Below are 12,949 nucleotides of genomic sequence, written 5' to 3'. Positions count from 1 at the left end.
GCAGGAGACACACTTGGGAAACAAAGGCAAGAGTCAAACTTTGATTACCATGTGGTGTGCCTGGGGCTGCCCTCTGCTCCTTTCTACTTCTGTGCCAGGTGAGTGTGAGTGAACTGATGTAGACACGGCCTAAAATGGAGTCACACCCAGATGTCTGTGACTTACGTGCTTAGCGCACGCAGCAGGTGTGAAAATGGCTTGTGATTATACGACACCAGGTGTTTTTCACTCCCACACTTCCCCCTTCCTCCTGGTGTTCTCATACTAAAGGGTGCTCCTCAGATGAATACGTGGGACATTCCGGGGAGCTTCCAGGCGATGTTGACGCTGCTGGTAGGAGCGGTGAGAGGAGGAGAAACAAAGAGGCCCTGGTGAGAAAGTCAGAACGTCAGATGGGAGAGCTGGGTTGCAGACTCAGGACCACATTGCGCTTGTTACTAAAACTCTCCGAGCCCTGGTTTTCCACCATAAAGCCTCAGGCACACAAATGTAGCTGTAAATTACACGTATATTACAAGGGTTCTCGGCCTCAGAGCTGTGACATTTGGGGCCAGGTGATTCTTGGCTGTGGGGCCGTCCTGTGCACTGTAGGATGTTTCATAGCATCCTTGGCCTCCGTCCACTGCATGCCAGTGGCACCCTGCCCCCATCCCCAGTGGACAACCAAAATGTCTCTGGATGTTGCCAGATGTTCCCTGGGGGTCACAATTGCCCCCCGGTTGAGAACCCCTGGTATATACCAACCATCTTAGGGTTGCTGCTTCAGGAACAAATGGGGTCACTTGGGCTTGGAAACTGTTCCACTTATGCTACAAGAGACTCATCCGCAACACTAGTGTCCCCAAATGAAATAACGAAGGCTAATGCCCCAGAGGCTGCTCCGTTCTGCGTGGATGAATCGGCCTTGTTGCCAGCAGCTGGGGACCTCTTTGCTGCACTGCCCGGCCCCTGGAAGCAGGGCTCTGCAGTTGAGGAGTCTGTTTTTCCAACTACACAAGGGCCCAGAGTTATAATCCTACATAGGAGAGAATCCAGCTTCTAAAATTATGGTTTGCCTGAAATAAATTTTAAATGGGCTCGTTAGCTTTCTCTCTCTCTTATTTTAAAATAACCCATGGGTTGGAAAGGAAAAGGAGTAGAAATGTAGGGTTGGGAGGGGCAAACTGGGGAGGAAGGAAGTGGGTGGCTCTGAGTGTTCTAAGGTTGGATGAGAATTTGGTTTAAACAGCTTTTGAAAAACCTGGGTTTTATAACCCAGGTACAAGTGGAGCCAGCCTAAAACATGTCAGCCATTAACAGATTCCAAGGACGTTGTTTTGGGATGAATACCCACCAAAAGAACAGAATAAAACAAACCCAACTCAGACTGCCTAGTTGATCCACATATCTGACTTTCCAGAAGGTCCTGAATCTCTTTGGAGTAGAAGATTAGGAAATGAGAAAAACTTTAGGCTTAACCCTGGGTGCATCCAAGGAAGTCCTGTATCAGAAAAGCCCTCCCAGGCTCCCTGTCACACACAAAAGCTCAACAATGCAGATTTCAGATTGCAAGTCAACGACTAAAGTCGTAAAGCCGTGAAATAAAACGTCAACAAATAACCTCACCCCTTGCCCGGTCCAATTCCGGAGCCCGGGGATAGGTCTCAGTTAGGGATCTTTGCATTTTCCCCTTTCCTTTGCTGCCCCCAAACCAGCAAGACAGGAATTAATAAGAGCGATATCTTCTGATCTCCCCAGCTTGTAGATTTGCATCATTTAAATATATGACTATTTTAATAAACATTTGAAACATATAAGAATATTTTAAGAAATATATAAGCCCATAATTGAGTAATTATTCCAGCATTTCAAGAATGCAAGACAATGAACCATTTCTTATTCAGAACCCAAACGGCTCCTTTCCGTTTCCCTCCGAGCACAATGTGCAGAGTTACCCCATGTGTCACTTCCTAGAACACTGTTTGTTTACACAAGGTAAAGACTTCTCTTGCAGTATTTATTTTTCTCATTTTAGACATGATGATTGTAGCCTTCCCAGTGTTCCCATTTCTAGAAGCTTCGCAGGTATGAAATGTCTGTAGATCCAATTTTGAATCTGTCTTTGAAAGTAAAGGTTATCCTTTGGGGAATGGGGAGAGCGAGCTCTCTGTTTTGAATCCACCCAGGTAAAAATTGGCAAACCCTGGGCTTGTTTGTCTGGCATGCAAGAAGGGCAGTGGGTTTACTCTTTAACCATCCTTTTACAGAAAATATTCTGCCAGTTATTCTTTGGTGCATTTTAACAGCTCTGGGAAAGGGGATTTCCCAGAGGGTCTGAGAGGAGGAGAACAAAAGTCCTTGCATTTCCCTCCCCCAGAGCCTGAGTGGATTTTTCCTGTGCTATTCTCCCGTCAGCAATCTTGGTGGGAGGAAGGCTCCCGGCACGTGTTCCCACTTTCATTGTCGGCGAGGCTGTGGTTTTAATATGGAGGAAATAAAAAAAGCATAATTGTCCATTCAGTTAGGATTAAAGACTTCTTTATCCTACAGCCGTCTGCGTGTGCATGTGTTTTTACTCAAACACGGAAAGCCCCTCTCATCTGTAAGAAAGACCTTAACAATTCTCAAGCACATAAAGCCTTTGCAAACTTCCCGCCAAGCTGGGGACTCACCTCCCGAGTGCAACCCAACTCATCACAGGTGGGCAGGGCCCATCAGCAGACGCCCGTGGCAAAGGTCGAGAAACGGAAGGCTAAGGTTGTCATACACAGGCCTGGGGCACCCCAAGCTCTGGCCGGGCCCTCTCTGGTTCTGCTCGTTTTAGGAAGACAAATTCAAACCTGCTGCTTCGATTTTCCGCATCAGAGTGGTCCAGAGGCGGGTGGCCATGTGGCTAACGCTTGTTCTCTTTATTCGAGAAGTTGTGGGTTTACAGAATAATCAGGTATAAGGTACAGGGTTCCCATACACGGTCTGCCATCACCACCACCACCGCACATTGCTGTGGAACATTTGTTACAGTGGGCCATGGCACATTTTTATCATTGTACTATTAAAGCAACTTCATGGCTTAATTTAGGGTTTGCTGTTTGTGTTGTGTAGTCTCATGTTTTCGTTTTGATTTTGTTACCATATGCACAGCCGAGCGCTTCCCCTTTTAACCACATTCAGATACACGTTTCAGTGCTGATAATTACGATCACAATGCCGCGCTCCCGTCACCGCCACCCAGTACCAAAACTTTTCCATCGTTCGAAATAGGAACCCTGTACGTTTTAATTTTGAGCCTTAACATCCCATTTGCTATCCCCACCTTGTCCCCTGGGAACCTATAGTCTAGATTCCGACTCTGTGTGGGGCTACAGCTTTTTCAGTGAGGGTCACCGATCTGGTTGTCACTGGCACGCCCTGCCACATCCCTCCTTGCCCCTCTGTTAACATACAGGGGGGATGCAAAAAGGACCGCTGCCTGCTCTGCTGACCTCCCGAGTCCATGCTTACTTAGGGCGCAGGAGAGCACCGGGCAGTGGGGGCCGATCTGCGGGCAGGGTCCCGAGCGGCAGCCCCTCAGCCCAGGACTCCCGGCACTCCCAGGCCTGCGGTCCTAAGGGAGCCTGGGAGGTGGAATGGGAAGGGGCGCAGCTAGCAAAGCCACGGGGCGCAAGTCTAGCCTCAGCCTGATCCCACGGGGGAGCTCTGGAGCTGGAGTGGCACCTTGCAGTTTGTCCCCCCAAGGCAAGGGGGCCGGCTGCGAGACTGCTGAATCAGTCATGGGGTGGGGGTGGGCAATCCCTGGACAGACCCTTGGGGATAGCCTGTCAGCCCCGGGAGATCCTCCAGAGAAGGGTGTAGGCCCCAGGAAAGGGGGGTGACTCAAATCAACAACTATTTGATGACAGCAGGTCCTCCACGTGCCAAATGGCAAGAGCTCGGGACTGGGAGCCTGGGGGGAAACCAAGGCAGTGGCCATCCCATTGGCAATAAATGCTGCCAGTGCAAAGGGAAGCTGTCAAAGCAGGAAGGCCCAGTGCCTAGGGCCCTACTCGGAAAGGGCGGGACCGTGAAGCACTTACCTGCTTCAAGCCCCCCTGCACCCCCCAATCTTTCCCTTGGACTTTTAATAACTTTAATTAGAAGAGGTCCCTTGGCGGAATTTCTGGCATACAGCATTTGGGGCAGAGACTCGTGGAGCTAGGAGATCTCTGTGTGGTGGTGGGAGGTGGGGAGGAGAGGCATTCCTCGCTGGTGTCCCACTTAGCGCCTGTCTCCTGGCAGTCGCCATGCCTTCACATTTTTTTTTAAAACCGCTTTTCCCCTTATCAAAGTAATATCACTTAACAGAAACATTTGTAAGACAACTGAGGAATCATCCCACTGTAGAGACGTGAACCACTGTGAGCATTTTGGGGACATCTTCCCCTTGTCTCCTCCCCTGCGCATTTGGATCTGGGTCACCGTCATATATATACTTCTTTTAACCTCCGGGAGACTTTCCTGCATTTCCTGGCATAAAGCCTTGCAGGGGGAGTAGGTGGGTCTAGAGCAGAAGTAGCTGGGGGATTTGGCACAGGCCAGGGCCCAAACCTTTGGGGCTTGTTTTCCCCAAAAGAAAGTACCGCCAAAGGCAGTTGGCAGGGCAGGAACCGCAGCAGTGGCCTATTTGCGTCTCTGCTCAGACTGTCACACCCCGCAGGCTGGAAGATGAAAGCGCCCAGGGAAGGTCAGGGGGACCCGATCCACCCCTCTGGGGCTCTCCTGGCAGGGACCCGAGGCGGCCACCTGCCTGGCTCCCGCTTCCAGGTGCATCCTCCCTGCGCCATCCTGGAAGACGCATCGGAGGAAGACCCTCGGCTCCCGAGCTCCTTCCGCCTCCCCTCCGAGGCGTTCCCCACCCTCGCGGGACCAGCTTGGGTACGCCGGAGACCCAGGCCGCGCCAAGTTCCCCCAGGGTGGGCATGGGGGGGGAGTACCCTCAACTCCAGGACTTGTTTGGGCCCCAGGGGTCAGTCCCGGCAGGCCGCGCCGGCCTCACTGGCGGGGCGCCCAGGTCCCGGCCCCCTCTCCTCTCCGCGGTGGCCCGGGGGCGGACACGGCGGCGCCCAGCCTGGCCCGCGTGCGGTTTCCCGGCGGAGGCCGGGGCAGGCGGGGGAGCGGGAGGGAAGAGGGGGGAGCGCACCGAGGAGGAGGCCAGGGGAGGAGGGGGGAGGAGCAGCAGGCGGAGGGCGAGGGACGAGGGGCAGAAGGGGAGCAGCCCGGAGAGATTAAGGATGGGGCCAGGAGGGGATGGGTGGGGGCAGGCGGAGGGGCAGCCCCGGGAGGTCCCAGCGGGAGCCACGGACCGCGCGAGGAGGAGGAGAGGGCAGAGGAAGGAGGAGCGGCGGCGGGCGGGGTGAGGGCAGCAGGGGGCGGAGCAGCGGTGGGAGGCGGGGCGGGGCCAGCGCCTGCCACGCCCCCCGCGGGCCGGGCCGCGCCGAGGAATGAAGATGGCGGGGCGCGCCGCGGGCTCCGTGGGGCGGTCGGCAGCGACGACGGCGGTGGTGGTGACCCGCGGGCTGTGAGTGGCGCGCGCGCGGCGGCGACTACGACGATCCGGGCGACGCGGGCGGCGGCTCGTAGGAAGCGGCGGGCGGGCGGGCGCCGGTGCGCGGGCGCCGGGCGGAGGATGCGCCGGGCGCGGCGGGTGGCTCCCCGCGGCCGCCCCCGCGCCCAGGGCGCCGGGCCTTAGTGCTGGCGGAGGAGCCGGCGGGCGTGGGGCGCTCGGGCGGCAGTGGGGCCCGCGCGGTCATGCCGTGGCTGAGTGGCGGTCGGCGGCGGCGGCGGGGCCAGGCGCGCGAGTCCCCGCGGGAAGCGCCGTCGCTCGCGCAGTCCCCGCGGGAGCCGCCGCCCCCCGCGGCCCCCGCCGCGCCCCCCGCGGCCCCCGCGCCCCCGCCGCCGCGGGCCCGGGAGAGCTCCGAGTTGCCGCTGCCGGCCGGCTGGGAGGAGGCGCGCGACTATGACGGCCGCATCTTCTACATCGACCACAACACGCGCCAGACGTCGTGGATCGACCCCCGCGACCGGTAAGGGCGGCGGGGCGCGCGGGACCGTGGCGCGGGGAGCGGAGGTGCTGGCACCGCCGGGAGCCCCCAGACCCGGGGCCCAGGAGGACGATCGGGCCGCCCCCCTCCCGGAGCCGGGACCTGCTTGGAGCCCTGCGGTCCTGGCGAGGATCCGGGCGCCCCGTGTGCCGAGCACGGTGTCCCTATCGGAGCCGCAACTCTCCAGGCGTCCTCGGGTCTGGGTGAGGATCGTGCGGCCGCGGGCGAAGATGGGGTCGCGCGCCGGGGACCCGGACGAGGTTCCAGTCGCCCCCTGGGCGGGCCTCGAGTCCCCGGTGCGCGGAGCTCCGGCCGCGGGGCGGACCCTCCGACTCGGTTCCCTCACGTCACCCGCCGTCCGAGCCTGGGAGCCGGGCGCCTGGAATTTCCTCTCCCGGGGCTGACGGATGGCCCTCTTTTCCTTTTTCCGCGGCGGCCTCGCCCAGCCTGCCCCGACCCTTTGCGGTCCGCCACCCCCGGCTCTGGCCCAGCAGGCGACCCCGGACTCGCGGTGGGCAGATGAGCTGTCACTTTGGAGCACAGACGTCGCGCCCGGGCTTCGGGGTGTGGGTTCCTGGTCTTGGCGGGCTGAGCCGGGTTTTCGCCCGCGCTGGATGCCAGGCGGGGCGCTTCAGGGACTCCCCACCCATGTGGCGTTGGGAGAGCCTGTTCTCCAACTCCGTTTGAAATATCCTTGTGTGCCGGGGCCAGAATGGAATCTGATTAGACCCATATGCTTTTGGAATAAATGAGAAACACAAGTTGTATTTTAGGTTTCCTTTTTGTGGAAGATATGCATACTGTTGTTCATGTAAATATATCCAATCCAGTAAAAACGTGTGAAAACACTGCCAGGTTTCATTCAACTTCACGTAATGAAACTGCTCAGCTTTGGGCCAATCATCTACTGGTTTCAGTGGTTCCTCTGCTTTTGGAGAGATGCATTCTTTGTGCAATGGGAATTCTGTTGAAACCGAGTGTTCCCACTGGTCATCTGATTTCTCGTCCTATCTGGAGTAACTTTTTTTCACCTGGGCCTGAGTGCCAGAAAGGAAATACTGTAGGCTTTCCAGTGATTTCCAGACTTTGAAAGGGCCCAATGTGGGACATTGTGCCTGCTTCCTCCTGGGGACACAGGAAAGGCAGCCGTGCACTGCGCAGGCGGCTGAAAATAAACGCTCGAGGAGGGAAGCTGCCGGTGTGTTTGAAGATTTCTCTGGGTTCAGCTAGGGAAAAACAAGACAGATCAAAACAAAACAAAAGGCTCATGAGTCCCGACCATTCTCTCTGAACAGGGCATAACTCTGGGCTCAGAAACTTAAGTGAATTCTAGTCCAGTTTTGTGGGTTAAAAAGATGCTTAGTGTAAAGTTATTTTGAAAATCAGGTGAGATCATGATATAAATTTAACCAAAAGCTGGAGCCACAGCTGCTTGATCAAGCCTTGGATGGTTCTGGAATTGGTAAGAACTGCTTGAAATGTGGGACCCTTTAGTGGAGTATGTTTCTTAAAAACTCCAAGTGACTGGAAAACAAACCAATTAAAAATATTGTTTTGCTTTGAAAAGGCTAAAGCTCATTTTATGAGGGTAATATAAAACAGTCGTGGTTATATTGAGTAGTGATTCATAATGAAAAATACGATTCATAATGAAAAATATAATACAGAAAGAAGACCATAAAGCAGAAGAATTTCGAATTTAAAAGTAGGACCCGAGACGTGAGTAAGCAGGCTACAGAAATCAGGTGGTTAGAAACTTTGTTTTTGGGTTAATTCATACGCGATTCCTACGTTCCTCTTGCCAAAAATCTGTTATTGAATGACATTTGCCACCCTTTTCAGGCATCACTCATGTTACAGATTTTTTGAAAGTACCATTTTTATTGCTAAAAGTGTCGACTGAGTGAACAAAAGTGAATATTTTGCATTTTTTTTTTTGGTAAAGTAAAAACATGTGTATACTTTTATGAGACAGTGTTTTTATAGTGAGTGAAAATTCAGCCAGGCAGCTTGAACTTCAGCTCCCATAATACCTTGCCCCAAATATGTCTGGAATGTTCAGCAAGCCACAAACATTTAAGTGGAGTCTGCTGAAGGGTGTAGTAGTTGTCCTTGCTTTCCTCTTTCACAACAGAATGTTGCCAATTTTTATAGGTGAAGGCTTATCTTTTAGAATTGTAATGAATTTTTATTATATGCAAAGAACTGTGCTTCCAAGCAAAACTTTTTTTGGCTGGTTTTTCTTGATTAGTTATTGCAACCTTAGTTTCTTTTTAAAGCTATAAAAAGAGCGTGTGAGCTTAAGGGAACAGCTTTACAGATGTGGCCAAAATCTCAGTATTTTAAAACCAGATTTAAAAATTTTTAGTTTGATAAGGAACCCTCCTTTAGGCTTAAAACTTCACTGTTTCTAGACACCAATACTGTGCGTATGATGTTTGTAGTTAGTTTATGGGGACTCATACCTGAAAACGTTGTTAAAACGTTTTAACGTTGTTAAAAATATAAAGGTAATTTTCCATTTCTTTGGTCAGTAGTTTTCCTTGCATGGGTCTTGTGTGCTTTCCATTAGCAGCTTTCGTTCTGCCATTTGTGGGTGTATTCACTCGGAGCTCTGTGACCACCTTACAGCACCGTATTTACCATCTGGGCAGAAATTTTGGGAAAAACATTTTCTTTCCTTTGGACAAATGCAGTGTTTTTGACAGTTGTTTATCTGTGCGCTTCCTGTGCGGTTGTTTTGTTATTGTCCTATAGATTGACCAAGTGGAAGCTGAATATCCCGTTTCCCGTGGCTCGCTTGCAATGGTATGAGCTGTGAATGCCACCTGCATGCAACCTATGAATGATGAACGATAGCATGTTTGAGGTCCAGGCAGAGTGTCGATGGTCATGCTGAGGCTGGAAGACCAAGGTTGTATCAGGATAGAAGTTTATTTTAAGGACCAGTTTGTTCTTGAGACAAATGAAGAAGATGAGTGGAATAGAAGTCCATTGAACAGCCTTTTGCTCTAAGGAGAAAATAATCCATGGTTCTGGAATTTGCCAGGTTGAAGTCCCACATAACAGAGCTGGATGGCATCACTGTGACCTTTTTGGAACTTTTATTTAGAATTAATTCATAGGAGGTTTACTATATCCCAAAGAGTCTACTTGTGGATTATATGAACTGCCCTGGCTGAGCTTTCTAATAAGTAAGGATTTCTCCATTTTTCCTTGAGGTTTGTAGGTAGTAGTTATATGAACATGGGAGACTATCTTACTTTTGAGGCCATAGGAGTCAACCCCTGGAAGAATCTTCTCCTGCTTCCATTTAGGATGCTAACAGCCACTTCTTAGTCTAATATCTATCTTTCTTCTCCTCTTTTTCAAAGACAAGTGAATGGAAAAGTCATTCAGTTCCAGAAATAGCTCCCGGATGTTTGGAAACGTCTAAGTTTCCTTTTCTTCCCTTTCCCTCCAATCTTGGAGGTAGAAATAATGGTCATTGTCATCTCTGATGGTTTCTACCTCAGAAATCCTAGGGGGTACCTTGGGTCAGGGCTCCCTGGTGAGCCTGGGGTAGGTTTCTTGACTCCGCCCAGGCCTTTCTGCTAATGTTGACTGCAGTTCCAAGAAATTCAATAAAGTTAATCTGATGGAATAAAATTAGAGGTTAAATTCTGAATTCAGTTATCCCCATTTAATGAAATAAAGTGAAGAAATCTTTACGGAGACTCTTGGGCTCCTGTGTGCTGGGACGGTATATAGAGACCAAAAAGAGAGAGAACACAAGCGCATCGAGGAAGACAAGCCATAGTCACACGGCGTCCACGGGATTCACTTCCTCAGCTGGGGAGTGCTTCAGAGAGAAGGAGGGAGACTTGATTGAGGATGGGTGTGTGTGTGTGTGTGTGTCTTCATCCTTGTCTGCAGACCTCCTAGTGGAGGAATTCTTGTGCTTTCCCAGAGCTGCGGAAGAAAGGGAGGGAAAGTGCCTGGAGGTGGAGAAGCAGAAGTGAGGACGTGCTGGTGGTCAGGAACCCATCAGCGATTCAGCTAACATGCCGGCTCAGAGTTTTCAGGTGAGGGAGGTCAGACTCGGGCAAGACCAGGCCTGGCTCAGAATCCTTGAGCTTCGGGAAGGGGTTATCTTGTTTGCACTCCTCATTTTGGGGCTTAGAGCCAAGGTCTGTGTCGCGCCTGCAGCAGCCCTGTCCCTGCCCATTTTTAAACATCTTGCCTCCTTTCAGTCATTCCACAACTGTTGCTTTGCTGCTAGCCTCTCAGGATCGAGCGCTCTTCCAGGGCTCGGGACTCCAGAGGGGAGCAAAGCCAGATGCGTCCCTGTCCCCTTGGGGCTTCCGCGGTGCCCTCGGGGCCTTCCCCCACCTGGGCCCACTCCCCTCGGATCCCTCGGTTCTGTGATGCTAGCGGACACTGACCCGTGCACCCCCTGCGCCAGGCGGTCTAGGCACTGGTGTGGGTGCTTCCACCAAAAGCCCTGGCTGGGCACGAGGCGTGGGTGGACGGCGAGGAAGCTGAGGCCAGGGGAGGCCCCACGCGGTGAAGGGCAGAGTCAGAGCCGGGGCCCTCCCTCTTCTTGCACTCTCCTGTATCCACCGGCTTTTGATTGATTTATTAAAAATGGCACTGTACCACAACCCCAAATTTCCCGTTTTAACAACATGCATGTGCATGATTCAGTGGTGTCAGTTACCCTCACGGTGCTGTCCCACTGTCACCACTGGCCATCACCCAAACTTCCCCATCACCCCAGACGGAAACTCGGTGCCCGTTAGCAGTAACTCCCGGTCCCCCACTGCCTCCACTGCCCCTGGAACCCTCTCGTCTGTTTTCTCGCTCTGAGTTTGCATGTCCTCCGCAGTGCATGTGAGTGAAATCGGATTCTGTCTGTCCTTTCGTGTCGGGTCTATGTCACTCACAGGTTGTCCTCTGGGTTCATCTATGTGTAGTGGGTGGGGGGATGACATTCCTTTTTTAGGGCTGGGTAGTACTCCCGGTGTGTGCATAGGCCCCACTGGTTATTTATTTTGTTTTTACCTGGCACTGATTGTTTGATAGTTAATCCTCCCTGGGATAGGAAGAATAATGGCCCCCCAATGATGTCCATGTCTTAGTCCCCAAAACCTGTGACTGTGTTAGCTTCTGTGGCCAAAGGGAGTTGGCAGAAGTAATGAAGTTGAGGTTCTTGAGGTGGGAAGATCACCCGCGATGACCCAGGTGGGCCTCATGGTGTCACAAGGGTCTCTGTAAGAGGCAGACAGGAAGGTCAGGGAGATGTGTCCATGAACCAAGGAAGGCAGGCAGGCTCTAGAAAAGCAATACATTTTCCCTTAGAACTTCCAGAAGGATCTGGCCCTGCCAGCACCTTGATTTTAGCCCAGGGAGACCCGTTCAGACTTCTGACCGCCGGAACCGGGAGAGAACCTGTGCGTGGTGCTTTGGGTGCTAGGCTGCTGGGCGTTTGTTTCAGCAGCAGTAAGGAACCAGTCCGGCCCCCATGCATCGCTTCCCGGGTCACAATGGTGGCACCTGGTCAGCTTGGGGTCTCTAATGACAACCGCAGTGGCTGACCTTTAGGGTGTGCTTACGTAGTCACCGTGCCAAGCATTTTACATCTGGTTTCCCCACGGCTTTCACCGCAGCCCTGGCAAGCCCTTGCTTCTGCAGCTCCTGGCATGGCATCTTCCCCCATCAGGTGTAAAGGCAGTGTTTGAGGATGTTGTCCAGCGTGAGGTGGACACTGTTGGAGGTTTACATGGATGGTGATGGCCTGAGCCAGAGGGACTGCCCGCCCTGCAGCCAGAAAACGCAGGGGTCAGGGCAGTTGAATCGTGAAGGAGATGGGAAGTCCGCCGGATTTGGCTGATGCTGGTGAAATCAGGTGGAGCTCAGGAGACTTGCTGTCACTTTGGTAGGAGCTGAACCTGGCAACGGGCAGACCTGAGGGCCTTCTGTTAACCCTGCCCATAAGCCTTCATTTCTCTTTTTGTTGTTTGTTGTTATCATTTTGTGTGTGCTTGAAAACTCGGTTCCGTGGAAAAACATGGCACAGTAGTACTGCTGAGCTGACGTTTGGGGCTGGCTCAGCAGACGTCGTCCTGTGCTTTGTAGGATGTTTATAGCAGCATCGCTGGCCTCTACTCATTGGATGTCAGTGGCATCCCTCCCTCTGCCCCAAGTCTTGACAGTGGAAAATGTCCCCAGACACTACCAGCTGCCCCCTGGGAAGTGGAGTTGCCTCTGGTTTGGGGCAACTACCTAGCTCGTTACAAGCACTCATCTGTAGAAGCTGCATTTATTTCAAGCACACGACAGTTCCTGAGATCCTGTGTAACAGAGGGGAAGAGCACAGAGGGCCGATTTCCGTGTTTAGGTGAAGAACTGGTGGTAAACATATTTACATGAAAAATCCTGAGTGTCTGCACAGTATAAACAGTCATAGCAGTGTGGGAAACTCTGAGAATGTTCATTAGTTTGAGTGCATTTTTCAATTTTTAGACTATTATCCATCGATAGGCGTTTCTTGAATCCCTAGGATATCATCTGTCCAGTGGGATGTCTGCAGCAACCTGCAGAGCAGCCCTTGCCTGCTGGGTGTTGGAGGGAGGGTGGAGCATTAGGCTGCCCACATGTCCTGGAGACATCTCGTTCCCCTGCTGTGGATGCAAGAGGGGGTGCAGCAGGAGGGGTGCGCGAATTGCCGCCGCCTTTACTCCCCCGGAGGCGTGGGGTGAAGCTATCTGGGAAGGCAGGCTGAGGAGCCATGGCGTCGCCCCCGCTTTCTGTCTGGAGGGGCCTCTTCTCCTTTCTTTGGAGTGGAGGGGCCAAGGGAGAGGGTGTGGGGCAGCGGCACTGCACTGCCAGCGGGCGGGGATGTCCCCAGCGCC

The 12,949-nt window shown here is 52.9% G+C and overlaps 1 protein-coding gene across 3 annotated transcripts in view; it reads left to right on the top strand.

Moving 5' to 3' along the window:
- Nucleotides 1–5,449: 5,449 nt before the first annotated feature.
- The window catches only part of WWC3 (WWC family member 3), a 134,782-nt gene continuing 127,282 nt past the window's right edge, over nucleotides 5,450–12,949 (top strand). The window contains exon 1 of one of the 3 annotated variants that reach the window (XM_077145275.1): nucleotides 5,450–5,533. In XM_077145275.1, coding sequence (XP_077001390.1) covers nucleotides 5,457–5,533 — 77 coding nt within the window. In that variant the 5' untranslated portion in view covers nucleotides 5,450–5,456. Of the gene's footprint in view, nucleotides 5,534–5,763; nucleotides 6,039–6,595; nucleotides 10,121–12,949 lie in introns of those variants that run through there. The other 2 variants (XM_077145274.1, XM_077145276.1) reach the window with 2 other exon arrangements.

Source organism: Tamandua tetradactyla, chromosome X (genome assembly GCF_023851605.1).
Source record: "Tamandua tetradactyla isolate mTamTet1 chromosome X, mTamTet1.pri, whole genome shotgun sequence".
NCBI lineage: Eukaryota > Metazoa > Chordata > Mammalia > Pilosa > Myrmecophagidae > Tamandua > Tamandua tetradactyla.
The sequence above is the reverse complement of the archived record's forward strand: the minus strand, read 5'-3'. Positions and strand labels throughout refer to the sequence as shown.